Source organism: Lissotriton helveticus, chromosome 1_1 (assembly GCF_964261635.1).
Source record: "Lissotriton helveticus chromosome 1_1, aLisHel1.1, whole genome shotgun sequence".
In the NCBI taxonomy this organism is placed as follows: domain Eukaryota; kingdom Metazoa; phylum Chordata; class Amphibia; order Caudata; family Salamandridae; genus Lissotriton; species Lissotriton helveticus.
Window position 1 is genome coordinate 1,380,289,225 of NC_136057.1, and position 14,653 is coordinate 1,380,303,877.

At 41.6% G+C, this 14,653-nt stretch overlaps 1 protein-coding gene across 5 annotated transcripts in view; it reads left to right on the plus strand.

Moving 5' to 3' along the window:
• The first annotated feature begins 5,126 nt into the window (after window positions 1-5,126).
• CYTH4 (cytohesin 4) overlaps window positions 5,127-14,653 on the plus strand; it is a 230,443-nt gene continuing 220,916 nt past the window's right edge. For 2 of the 5 annotated variants that reach the window (XM_078683954.1, XM_078683974.1), the window contains exon 1: window positions 5,200-5,310. Coding sequence is in view for 2 of the 5 variants with exons in the window: in XM_078683948.1 (XP_078540074.1) it covers window positions 5,268-5,310 (43 nt within the window). In the remaining 3 variants the exon portion in view is untranslated. Of the gene's footprint in view, window positions 5,311-14,653 lie in introns of all 5 variants that reach the window. The other 3 variants (XM_078683948.1, XM_078683968.1, XM_078683961.1) reach the window with 3 other exon arrangements.

The window sequence follows — 14,653 nt, forward strand, 5'->3', positions numbered from 1 at the left end:
GGGCAGGTAATCTGATAAATGACCTTTTCGCTATTACAGTTCGTATGTCATTTCAACACCCAGGGGCGTTGTGTACCAATATCTACCGATAGTGTTTTCTTAGTCTGTGGGCACACAGAGCAGTTGCCACATGGGTGATGTCCTTGCACAGGAGGAAGGTTCCACAATGTAGTTGTGGTGTCATGGGTGATATGTCTTGGCCTGGTGTGAACAAGTTCATCTCTTAGATTGGAGCTTCCTTTAAAAGAAAAGAGTGGCAGTGGAATCTTTTCACCTGCAGTGTTCAGAATACGCCAATTGTGTCTGATGATCTTCTGGACCATCGTACAGGCAGTACTGAAAGTAGTGACACATGTCAATCTATCGAGAGGAGGTTTATCCACAGAATTCACAAACAGGTCCACTTCTGCTCCGTTTTCTCTAGACGGTATAAAGGTGTATGTATTCTAGGCTTCCGGTTTGTGTCATGAACCAATCGCTGCACACTTGTGGAAACTTGGGGGGTTCTCACTCTGGTCCGCATATGGTCCCGTTTTTTCTCTAGACGGAACAGTGGCCTTACAAATTGGTCCGTTTCCGTCCTGTGTTCACTAGAAGGAACAACGGGTTCCATGCTTCTGGTTTCCGGTCTGTATTATGAACCAATCATTGCATCGTGGGGAGACATGGAGGGTTCCCAATCTGGTCCGCATATGGTCGTTATAGCTCACAGCTACAGATAGTCTCGCTACCTTCCCCTCGGCTCAGATGCCAGACCGAGGTAACGACGGATAGGTGAGTGAGACTTCTGTCGTATTAGGTTGTAGATCTTTGTTCAGTTAGAACCTAGTTTGTAATATACGAGACATGCTGTCTTTTCTGTAAGATTCTATTTTTAGAATACTCGTGTCTGACATGTACTTCTCTGCTGGACATACCCTTTAAGACTTCCTGCTCAATAAATGAGCATGAGTTTCCTTCATGGGTTTTTAGACTGTTTCGAGTGTTAAGACGCACAAGATCTTTTCAATTAGAAAAGAGCATTTGGAAATTATGTCACGTTGAAGAGCTCTGTTACCATCTGCTCTGTAGTTCTGCCATGGGTCACCTTCAACTTGGAGTCACATTGTATAAATAAATTCTGTACGTTTCGGCAAAGTGTATACATGTTACTTTTTCATGTTTTTTACTCTGATCTAGAGCGTGGCCTCTTTGTCCTGAGCGAGCGCCAGGCGAGGTGAGGTCTTCTCCCCTTCATATATGGGTGAGTGTAATATACCAAATCTAGGTACACTGTTTATAACACATCAGATGCTTTTCATAATATTGATATTTGCTCTGTTTCGTGTATATCCTTGTTTGTGTTCCCTTTTCCTTAGGAGAGTTCATGATATTATGATATGAGACTGCCTCAAAGTTAAAAATACTGGTAGGTCTACATAATCATTTTTATCACAGCTTGTTTTTCACTGTTGCAGTAGTGCACATCATAGGTCCTGATGAAAGCCTGTTTAGGCTGAAACATGTCGACCAATAAAAATCCATGATGGATAGTAATTCCTTACACACTATCTTCACTCTGTTTTTAAGCATGCCGTTGTGATGGTCACATCTAATTAAGTTTCCTTAGACATCACAACAGGTATTTTTAGTAAAATCACTTTTTCTTCCTTTTTTTCACACTTTATGAGCACTGCAAACTGCCCCTTCAGCCTACTATTCTCATCTACTGGCTCTCAGTCTCACTGGAGGATCCGATACTAGTACTCCTCAAGAAATATTCTGATGAGTTGTCTAGCGGATACCAGTTTCCATTTCATAAAAAGCCAGATGATGAAGTTCCGCCAATGGGTGGGCTGATGGGTATATTTCTCTCTTTTTCCTCTCCTTTGGTATTTTTTGGTATTTTTCGTCCACACACCACAATTGAGTGTTAACTACAGGACTTTTTTTAAGACCCTTGGTATCTTCCTTGTGTTATTATATTGTTCAGTTGGGGGACAAGATACAAGTAGGTCTATAAATATCACTTCCCCTGGGACCCCTTTCATATTTTGTTCTCAGTAACACTAAAGTATACAAAAAAAAGGATAAATTGAATGCTTGAATTAATCTCAGCCACTGGTAATTACTTGGGCCGCATCCCAGTCTGTTGGTACTTTGCACACCATGCCACCTCAGTTTGGACCTATCTATATGCAAATCAGTCTTTACCCTGCTTCAACGGAAGCAGTCCAGCCTGAACTGCCAGGCTAGTTCCTCCCTGAAGCGGAATACGAGCAACCCAAGACCAGTTATGCCCTTGTTATGGACTCATTAGCCATGTATAGCTTGGTTCCAGCGACACAGGGTGCACAGGACACACATCTGGGCATACACATTTCACTTAGGAATGTATGACGTTACAACGCATACATTTACAATGCATGCCTTTACAACACAGTTTTTACAACGCAACATCCTTTACAACACATTCTTTTATATAGCATGCCATTAAATTGCATTTTCAGAAACTACCTTTACAATGCATTCCATTACATCCATCATACTTTTACAACACATACCATTGCATTGCATTTAAGGTAAGTGTTGGATAGTATCGGGGTAATAATTACTATTCTAACTCCAGTGAGTGCAGCAGTAGGGTAAGTGTTGGATAGTTAGGGGTAAAAAATTACTATTCTAACTACAGTGAGTGCAAAAGTAGGGTAAGTGTCGGATAGTGTAAGGGTACTATGCGTTGTAATGGTATGCATTGTAATGACTTGCGATATAATGCCTGTGTTGTACTGGCATGCATTATAATGACATGCGTTGTAGTGAATTGCAATGTAATGGCTTCCGTGTAATGACATGCGATTTAAAGGATGTTGTGATGTAATGACTGCTATGTAAAGGTAGTAGGATGTAATGACTGCATTGTAAAGGTTGTTTCCCCCCACTTATAGGGCGAAATTCTAAAGTATACAAAAAGTAATGGATGGATCTCAGCCACTGTGCTGTGCTGTATGTCAATGCACATATAATATTACAGTAGGAATGTACCCTTAGCGAATTGGTCTCTCACTGAACAAATGTGATTTCAGGCAGTATAAAATAGACTCTGCTTCTGCCACAAGCTGAACCTCCCATTCTTCTTCCCTCCCTTCCCCTTCTTTTCACAGTTTCTGCTACATCCTCTTCCTTTTTTCTCTCTCTTTATCACTCTTTCACTCCCCACCCCACCCCACCCCACCCCGCACTCTGAACCACTGGTCTGACTGCTTCTTTGCTTGACAAGTGACACTCCCCCACTTCCCCTTTTTGATACACTGCACAGCGGTTCCAGCCTGTGGTTTGCTCTGAGCTCTTCTTGTGGCGGGGTACGGACAGGGTGGGGGCGTATTTAGTGCATCCTGTGTGCAACCATGAGAGATAATTGAGAGAGGCTAGTTCTGAGCCTCTGGGTTCAGGCAGCAAGATTATCCCCCAGGTTACACAGATCTGGCTAATCAGCATAGGTATCTCCCAGGTTACACAGATCTGGCTAATCAGCATAGCTATCTCCCAGGTTACACAGATCTTGCGGTCTCAGACAGCAGAGCTATCATCCTGGTTACACGGAGCTTCCAGGCTTGACATAGCTGCCCCCAAATGACAGTATCTTTCAGAGCTAGACTTCAGAGCTATCTGTTAGATTACTAGATCTTCAGGCTCAGAAACAAGGGCACCCCCCAAAAAAACACATCCCCAAGTTATACTGCCCTCTCAGGTTCAGACCCAAGACAATGGAGCTATTGTTTGCAACCGCTAAGTTCTTGGGTTGGGTGTGGGTGATTAGATGGAACAATGCGAGAATTATGTAACCGCTTATGTTATTGATTTCTTCCCACTCTGTAAATTTCTATCGTTTATGAATTTTTCTGATATGTGGCTTAATCAGCACATATTTTTAAAAAAAAGAGCCTATATCTATTTGTAAGCTTTTAAATCATGGACCTGCTTTTCAAAGTTTTTTAAACTTCTATTTATTTAATGATTTACTTGTCGTTTCCGGGGTGTCATTCGTACATCAAGCTTTTTTGTTATACATAACATGTGTTATTGTCACTTGTCCATTCTGTATATGTTGTTTAACTTTTGTGGTTTTTTTAACAAACCGAAATAAAGTTTATAAACTGAAACTGAAACTGCTATTGGTTGTCTTACACAGGTGTCACAGGTTGAGGTACCAGACAGCAGAGCTTTTCCTCAACTCAAGGCACAAATATCCCCCAAGCTCGGCCTTTAGACTGGCATCTTTATCCTTCAGGTTAGCACATCACCGCAAGCAGCCAAGCTTAGAGATCAGACTTTCAGAGGTATTCTTCTGTTACACAGACTAAGGTCTCAGCCTGACGGGTTACCTCCCAGGTTACACACTGATGTACAGGATCAGCCTGCACATGACAGAGCTGTCTCTCACCTTGTGCAGGCATCCAAAGCTGAAACTGCAGAGCGACTTCAAGGGTATATAGGCCACACAGCCTTGGGAAACATAACTATCTCTTATCATGGAAAGATCTGGCAAGTTCAGACGAGGAGCTATTGCCCAGGTCACACTGATCTCACTAGCACAGACAGCCGAGCTATATCTCAGATGTCACAGTTCTCGCAGACTTAGACTATGTCCAAGGTCACACAGATCTGACAAACTCAGCCTGCAGAAAACTGAACTATCTCCCATGTCACACAGCCTGCAGACTGCTGAGCTATCTTCCACTTTACATAGATCTTCCGGGCAGTATATCTATCTTCCAGTTGACACAGACATTGCAGGACTCATAATAGCAAAGCTGAGTCTCAGCAAATCCAGATGTTACAGGGTTTGTAGACTATACCCCTCTGGGTATCCTCCAGGTGGGAGTGGTGGATGCCGGGTGCATGTTCGTGAGAGCAAGTCACCCCTTCCACCTGCACGTGGACATTCACAAATCCTTAGCTGGGGTGGCTACAGCCCTTTGTTCTATTAAAAAACCCACAGCTCAGCTGTCCACGGAAACAGGAAGTACAGAGGCCTGCTCACCGTCTCGTCAAGAACCAAAAAAAAAGATTCTTTCAACAAGGAACTAGTACGCTTGCTCAACCGCAGGATCCGTTCCGCCCCCCGTGCTGCGCGTCTCTTCCCCAGACTAATCGACAGTTATGAGTCAGGAGGCTGGGCTATCTGTCATTGTCAGGACGCGGGCCTTGGATGGGTGGGTCGGACTGTCAGGACCCCTCCTGTTTATTAAACACTATTGTGGGTCATCGCACCAGGACGAGGTGGAATGGGGGAGTCTCTTACAGCCAGGATGGAGCCCCACAGCAGTGGTGAGTGGGCTATGGCCTATTCAAGGCATAACACTTTTTATAGGGTAACCGTGAAGAGAGTCAAGGGGTCTCATTGGCTTTAACCTGCTGTGCGCATACGGCTGTGGCTCGGGAGCCCAGCTGCTGTGTACTCTCTGTAGTATTCAATGGAGTGTAAGGTGCTTCTGCCGGGCTTACAGACATATTCAGGTTGGGGTCCAAGCACAGAGTGTTATGTTGGATAATCTCCCTGATTCTTGAATGTATCACATGTTTGCTCTCTGTTCCTCTTAACTCTGGTTTGCACTCATCTTCTGTGCTTTTTTCAACCCTCCATTAGTCTTTCAAATTGCTGATTTTCCTCCCTGCTTCCTGTGTCGTCTTCACCCTGTTGCAGTGATTGCCAGTTAACTCTCCATTCCATCAGTGACACTGTGCTCCAGTCCCTTGCTTTCATTTATTGACCCAGTAGACCGTAGGCATTGCAGTACTGGTTGTCCTCAAATGAACCAATTGTTCTAAAGTTGTAGACCGCAAAAATGTAAGAAGGAAAAACTAGACATGGACTACAGCATCCCAAATTACATGGAGGCATCTGTCAACTTTATCTGTTGCTCCTTTTGCCGGTTCTCCTCCCTGATTCCTGGCTCTAGACCTTCGCTGTTGCTACTAGTTCTATTTTCTCTTCTTCTCGACTGCTCTAATTATCAATATAATTGCTTGCTTCGATGCTGGTTTTCTCGCTCTGGGGATCCTAATCGTGGTTCTCCTTCCTGTTTCCTAGGTCTGTTTCCTCTCTTTTCTCTCTGTGACCCATTGTATCCCCCCAACCCTCACGCATATTTCAGATTTTCCATGCATTTCATGCTATATTCCTAGTAAAAAAATCTGTATTTGTAAAGCACAAACTATTCACCCTTATGGGTCTCAAGGCGCTGGGGGCCGTCGTAGAAATTAAGTAAGCTATTGCCTAGAGTCACAGAGTGCTGAGCTTAGCTGCAGCCAGAGCCAGGAATCGAACCGTGAGCCTGTGCTCCGAAGTCAGCTGCCCTGGCCGCTGCACCACACCTCTCCTCATTTAGCAGTGCTTATTGCTGCTTCTCCTGTTTCATGTTATATGCCTCCCCTGCCACTTATTCCTGCTACACCTATTTCTTGTGATATGCTACCTCTTCCACCTCTTATCCCTGCGTCTCTGTTTCCTGTTATATGCATCCCCTGCCACTCTTATTTTATTTTTATTTATTTATTTATAAAGTTTTATATAGCGCGAACTTGATCCCGAAGGATATCAGAGGGCTTTACAATTTGAGGCAGAGTTGAGTACATTTTTGTATAAGAAATTAATAGAATTACACCAGGAAAAAGTTGCATCCAACCTTGTGTGTACAGATAGAGAACACAGGTTGAATGTGTCTGGTCAGTATCCTGGGCGTCATACACCACTAGCGCGAGCAGACCCCCTTGAAGTGCCTTATGTTTCTGGGATGCGGCTCAGAGTAATTACCAGTGGCTTGAGATTAATTTTAATTCAAGCTACCTTCCATCATTTTTGTATACTTCAGTGCAATGCTCTGTTTTATGCTACCTCTGTCACTCTTATCCCGGCTTCTCCTTCCGGTTGTATGCCTTCTCTGCCACTTTTATCCCTGCTTCTTTTATTTCTTGTTATATGCCTCCCCTGCCACTCTTATTCCTGATTCTCCTTCCTATTATATGCTATGTCTTCCAATCTTATCCCTGCTTCTCTGTTTCCTGTTATATGCCTTTCCTGCTACTCTTATTCCAGCTTTCTCCTGTTATATGCCTCCTTTGCCACTGTTATTCATGTCTCTACAATCTCCTGTTATATGCTACCTCTGCCACTCTGATTCCTGCTTCTCCTCTTTCCTGTTATATACCCCCGCTAGTCTTATTCCTGCTTCTCCTGTTTCCTGTTATGACTCCCCTGCTAATCTTATTCCTGCTTCTCCTATTTCCTGTTAGATGCTGGCTCTGCCACTCTTAATCAAGCTTCTCCTATGTTCTGTTATATGCCACCTCTGCAAGTTGGATCCCTGCTTCTCCTTCCTGTCATATCCTACCTATGACACTCTTATGCCTGCTTCTCCTACTTCCTGTTATATGCAACCTCTGCCACTCTTATCCCTGCTTTTCCTTCCTGTTATATGCTACCCTTGTCACTCATATTCCTTCTGCTTCCATTTTCTGTTATATGCCTCCCCTGCTACATTAATTCCAGCTTCTCCTATTTCCTGTTATCTGCTACCTCTGCCACTCTTAACCCTGCTTTTCCTTCCTGTTTCATAATTACCTTTTATATCAGATGCTCGTATTACTAAATCTTTTCCCTTGCTTCAGTATTCCTGTGTTGCTCTTATCCTGGTTATCTTACCCGTTTCTTAGCTCATTTCACTTCACTGTTGCACCTCATTTTACTAGTTCTCTTCTCTGTTTCTGTACTCCAGTACTTGAGTCAACTTCTGCATTCCTGCAACCCTCCCTGTTGCTCTTATTTCTAGTCTTCTTCCCCATTTCTAGGATGTGTTCTTGGTTCTCCTCCTTGTGTTCCTGTCACTTCAAAAGATGTAGCCTGGTCAAATGGTCACCAAACAGTGCCCATCGCCACTCTGTAGGGTGCAAGAGTTTTTTAACAGGGTCACCAACTATGGGGTCCAACTAAATAGGGTAGTGGTTCTTAACCTTTTGAATTCTATAGACCTCCACTGAATCACTAACGGAAGCCGGGGACCTCAGCTTAAGCTACTTCTATAACTTGAACATCAAAACTATACTCAAACATGCAGAAAAAAAGCATACAAAAACAAAAGCACAAATTATGAAATATGTTAGATAATTTACAAGCAAAAAAAATATGATAGAATCAAAGTTTTAATTTTAATGAAAAGGCAGAGCTTTTCAAAATCTAGTTTTTGGTGTCTAAAACACTGGGCAATATGTTAGACTCTAGCATCTCACTTGTCTTTTTTGCTCCTAGTGCATGCTGTCTTTTTGTTGGTTGCATGCCAGTGTTTCAATTGATACTACAAACGTTTCTGTCGGGTGATCAATATCTTAGCATTTCATCATAAATAGGTAACACAAAACACACCCAGTGAGTTATTTTCAGGGTTTGTATAATATATTATATTATAATTTTTTCTTTTTTGTATATGCAAGGCTATCACAAAAACACGTTCATAATTAAAAGGCAAATACATGACTCATTAGTGAATAAGTGATCTTAAAGTGACAAGGTAGTAAACTAAAGTGAATACAATATATACAGTGCGAGCATTTAAAAACAATGTATAAGATGTATGAATCAATTAACTTCCGTCCCAAAATCTGAGTCCTTTTTCTTTATTAGAAGGTGGAGAACGTAGGGTATAGATTGCGAGGAGGGGTTGATATTTCAACCCAGGAATGTGCGTTAATGAACCAACGTCACAACGGGTCTTCTTCAGGACAGGGGTGTGGACAGCCAGATATAGTGGTGTTGAATTCCACTCATAGACCCAAAGGCAGTCAGTGAATCCACTATCCGGTTGGATTCTTTTGGTCGGCTTAAGCTGGAGTTAATGGGGTGCCTGCAAGGTTAAATCAGATTTCTTGAGCCAGAACTTAATCTTGTTTTTTTTGTAAAACGTTATTGTTGGAGAAGTTGCTGGTACCTCATCAATCTAAACATGAATAACTATAGCTAAATGCAAAAGTATTTTTTTGACTTAAAAATCACTCATTTCCACAGTAGTCCCCGACATTTTTGCCATTTGTTCAAAATAAAACCCTCTTAGAAACATTTGGCGGTCAATGTCGACTATGTATATGCTATTGTGAGAAATTAAGAAGCACTCCAGTCCTGAATATATATTTTTAAATGTATAAACGTTTTTATGAGGGACCTAAACACTTTGTTTATAAATGCATTTAAGAATATTATTGGGTTTATCACAATCTTTTCATAGGAATGCTGGGGCATTAGAGTTGAGTAATCCCTGAAAAAGATTATTATTTGTTTAAGACTTTTATTTATTGAAAGCAATCAAACAATATGACTGGAAGTGTTCTTTATTGCAGTATGAAATGCAAGCTAGTGTAAATTTTATATGCAGGCGGAAACACTTTGAGCTAATAAATAGTACAAAAATCATAAATGTTGCAAACAAAAGCCACTGGAGTTCTGTACGTTGGTATTGTTCCAGTGCTCTTACCATGGGATTTTTACTGGAATGAACTCCAACTATGCCGTGTGGTATTAATGGCGTAGAAACCGTTGGAGGAAATATCAGAAAATGGTGTAATTGAAATTTCCCTGAGCCTATTTTAGAGCTTATCAACCTCTTCAGTCTTTGCGTCTTTCATATGATATGTTATGTTATGTGAATTTGTAGAGCGCGGCTGAACACCTATGAAAGTACCTAGGCGCTGCATGTTTTTTGCCTAAATTTCACTGAAACAGAATTTGTGAGAGGTGGCTTTTTTAAGTGCCACCTAAATACTGGACTGCCCACCACTACGCCTACATCTCCTGGTAAGGTTGTGAAAGATTTTTATTTTGTTTATCGACGATAAAGCTTAATAAAAGCTTCACGAAGTTCCATATTTCCACACCTCCTGAACTTCACAAAGTCGGACTGACCATTGTCCCCTGCTAAATGTCAGCAGGGCTGCCTGGCTCATATTTGGCACAAAATTCATACTTGCGATACATATCTGCAGTAACAGCAGTTATCAGGCATGTTGCAATTAGCCACGCGGCTCATAATGAGAGCTCATGGCCTATACTATTAAACCCACACTCTGCCACGCACAGCAAACCGAGTAGCCACTTTTTCGACCATTCAGAATGCGCTTTAGGGCCGCATAAGGGGTAAGTAAAGCATCATTATAAAAATATTATAATACAATATATATTTTGCAGTCCGTTCCAAAACGAAGCTTTTCAGCCCTCAACTTTAGCGACATTTTGCTTTTATTCCCGCACTGATCTTGTCCCTCTGGGAGATCAACTGTGCTTTGTGAATTCCACACTAAAACACACAAAAATAAAATGTAATATTTTTTTCTAGACTTCCTTTAGAAATATACCCATATTTTTCATACATTCACCATGTTAGGTAGTAATTTTTAGATAATATTTTGTTATTTGGAGAAGTGGGTCTCAACTAAGTTTCTAATTAGCAAATATATTTTAAATCTACTTCCTGTAGATTTTTTCGGAATTCTCAAAGAATTCAAGGAGCACCCTTAGGAAATAGCAATCATCACACCTTTTCTAGGACTATGAACATATGTAAAAAGTTCTGCTTTTATGATTGCTCGTGCTACTCTGTAATGCACGTTTAAATACTTTCCATGGCTTCCCACTTTAGGAGACTCGCTCCCTACACCTGAGAGAAGACTTACTCACATGCTCCTTATAGTTGTAATACTATGAGTGAGCAAATTTATCAACAAAAATAAATTCACGTTTTGTGAATGGCAGAAGTGATGTGAATGTAAATCAGTCTATTGTTGTATCTGCATTGAACTTATGTGTGCAGATAGATTTGTGAATCGGATCTAGAAGTTAACTCATCACGCACAGGTGGGCTTGGCAAAAAGAACTGAAGCCCAGGTCTCTAAACGAGCCATAACCAGGGACGTCACGTGGGGGTCCTCAGGGATTGCCGTTGCTAGTCTCTTGGTTTCCATAGCAACCTAATACTTCTGAGAGACAGAGAAGGCATGCTTTGAGAAGAGGCATCGCCTTGGTTTCCAGTACCCTCATTATCGGAGGTGTAGGCTCTTGTGTGGCCTATCTCTCTCCCGCGGGAGCCAGTCAGGAACTGGTGGCCAGGAATGTTGAGGCACAGTACCAGAAGCAAAACCATCCTTGAGTGGCCTGGAGGGGTTGATGCTATCACCCATGTGCCTTCTTCCACCCCCTGTGTCCGCCTCTTATCTGTTTCATGAAATGTATTTTTACATATACTGGAGAATTATTTTTAACAATCCTGTGACTCTTTCAGGCGACAGTCAGTGTGAGGCCACTTTTATGAAGTTTTCAGTCCCAAGGTTCACTAGTCGTATCTTCAGTGATGTCACGGTGAGCTAAAGGGATGTGTGATGACACTTTTAAGGGGTAGGTGAAAGCAGCTACCTCTACTCCTCTTTGTGAAGCCCTGGAAGTGCCCTGATGTCACCCAGCATGTGCATTCCGCATTGGCGACTATGATGTCTGGGAACAGAGGTGGATCACGGATGAGTGACGCAGGTTATGTAGGTTACATGGCAACTGCCCCATGAAGGACACCGCATGGAATTCCTGGATTGCAAAGACCGCTCAAGAAAATAGCCGGATTTTCCAGATGTAAATGGCTACTCAGGAGCTAGCAGACTGACCAAACCGATTAGTCACACAGCAGTCAATCAGATTGGCACAATCGCTCTGAAGATTTGGAAAAATGTATTTTCCGCCTAGCAACCATTCCGAACTGGTTGCATTGTTTAGAAAATTTCTATCGCCTGAAGGCTACTTGCCTTACTGAACTGGCTTTGCAGTTCAGAAAGGCAGCTAAACAGGGTAAATAACTATATTCGTGCCACCACCCAGAACGAAGAAATTAGTACATTTTGCGGGATTCATATATTTGGAAATGTTAGTAAATCGATAGTAAGTTATTCAACCCCAAAGATTTTAGTGACGTGACTTCAGTGACACCAGCTAGGGTTAACACTAGATCTGCAAGCGGAAATCTGTTGACTTCCAATTCGCAGTCTTCCCTGACTAAATGTTAAGCGACTTAGATGCTCCATTCATTGGTTCTTGGCTGTCATTACATGCCAATTGCTTATTTGTGCTTCTGCACCTCCCAGTGATGACAATTTGGTTGTCAACACTTAGGATCTCCTTTTGTGCCTTTCAACATTTCCATCACAGAGGCAGTAATAACTTATGTCTGGGCAGATGATGACCCTTGGAGTCACTAATGTGGGTCAAATGATCGATTTTCCCTGAAGTGGCATAACAAGACGTTTAGGATCCAAGACCAGATTTATGAGTATAGCAACACGATTCTGTTAAACCAGAGTTGACTTGTCTGTGATCTGTTTCTTTAAATGCCATGAGGTTGGTGCAGCCAAAACTCCAGATTTTGGAGCCTAGTTGGTGGACCCAAAGAGGCTGCTATCTCAGAAAAGTGGTGGAGTAAGACGCAAATCAAGGACTGGCCAGTTGGACTATTTTTCAAATATCATTCATCAAAAGCCATTAAAAAAAGTATTTACCAATAACTGACAAAGCCTGTCAACATCTGAGAGTAAACCAAACAGATACAATGTGCCTGCCAACATCTGAGAGTAAAGCACTTTGTGTAAAACAGATACAATGTGCCTGTCAACGTCTGAGAGTAAACCACTCTGTGTAAAACAGATACAATGTGCCTGTCAACGTCTGAGAGTAAACCACTCTGTGTAAAACAGATACAATGTGCCTGTCAACGTCTGAGAGTAAACCACTTTGCATAAAACAGATACAATGTGCCTGTCAACGTCTGAGAGTAAACCACTTTGCGTAAAACAGATACAATGTGCCTGTCAATGTCTGAGAGTAAACAACTTTGTGTAAAACAGATACAATGTGCCTGTCAATGTCTGAGAGTAAACCACTTTGTGTAAAACAGATACAATGTGCCTGTCAATGTCTGAGAGTAAACCACTTTGTGTAAAACAGATACAATGTGCCTGTCAACGTCTGAGAATAAACCACTTTGCGTAAAACAGATACAATGTGCCTGTCAACGTCTGAGAGTAAACCACTTTGCATAAAACAGATACAATGTGCCTGTCAACGTCTGAGAGTAAACCACTTTGCGTAAAACAGATACAATGTGCCTGTCAACGTCTGAGAGTAAACCACTTTGTGTAAAACAGATGCAATGTGCCTGTCAACGTCTGAGAGTAAACCACTTTGTGTAAAACAGATGCAATGTGCCTGTCAACGTCTGAGAGTAAACCACTTTGTGTAAAACAGATACAATGTGCCTGTCAACGTCTGAGAGTAAACCACTTTGTGTAAAACAGATACAATGTGCCTGTCAACGTCTTAGAGTAAACCACTTTGTGTAAAACAGATACAATGTGCCTGTCAACGTCTGAGAGTAAACCACTTTGTGTAAAACAGATACAATGTGCCTGTCAACGTCTGAGAGTAAACCACTTTGTGTAAAACAGATACAATGTGCCTGTCAACGTCTGAGAGTAAACCACTTTGTGTAAAACAGATACAATGTGCCTGTCAACGTCTTAGAGTAAACCACTTTGTGTAAAACAGATACAATGTGCCTGTCAACGTCTTAGAGTAAACCACTTTGTGTAAAACAGATACAATGTTAAAAAACACTGTTGCTTGAGAACCTTGTGCTTCAGGAGTCTTGTCGTCAACTAGGAAATATGGAAAGAAAACACTTAAAGGGGGAATAAAAAGCATACATTATAGCAAACAATAACGATTGTCAAGTATTACCATAACAATATCCTGCTTAGATAACTGACATTGTTCTTCATCAGTTGACAGTTTTTTTCCTATTACACAAAGGTGTATTGTTTACCTAGGAATGTCAAAGGCGAGGCTGCATGTGTGCTTTGCTGACGGATATGCTTGCTAGTTGCTTTCGTGCTTTTGGCACCCAGAGTCCCTTTGCCTAAGGTCAGTCTCCGAGGGATAAAAGTCTAATTAACCCTTTTCCAAAAGGCAACACGAACCCCAGATTTGTCAAAGGTAGGGTAGGGGGCATTGCTGCTGGGCCTCATGGGCCTAGAGCTACTCTCACACAGCGCTTCTTGGTTTTTGGTCCTTTTATGTCTGCCACATAAGCTTTTATTTAACAAAGTTAGAAAATATATTTGCAAAGTCGTGAGATTGAGTCAGAGTGCTATCAGAGGAGCCAAGTACAATGCCATAAAACGACAAAAGATTGAACAAAAGGGTTAGAGTGAGAAAATAGAGTGTGAGTGTGAAATTATAGAAAAAAATAACAAAGGAAAGAGAAAGAAAGAAATATAATGGAATTACTACAAAGGAAAGAAGAATGTGAGCAAAAATGAAGGAACAAAGAATTAAAGGAAAGAAGGATAAAAGAGAAAGAAGGAACGAGAATGAACAAAAGAGAAAGGGTAAAGAAGCATAAAGAAAAAGAAAGGAAAATTTAAAAAAATCAGAAAAGGTGAAGAAAGGAAAAAGGGGTTGAGGGATAAGCAATAAGGGCAGACAAAAGAAAATGGGACAGGAAAAAGAAACGTAGGAAGAACAAAGAAAGATGAGAAAAAGAGAAGGCCTAGTAAGAGACGGAAAGAAAGAATAAAACAAAAGAATGGAAAA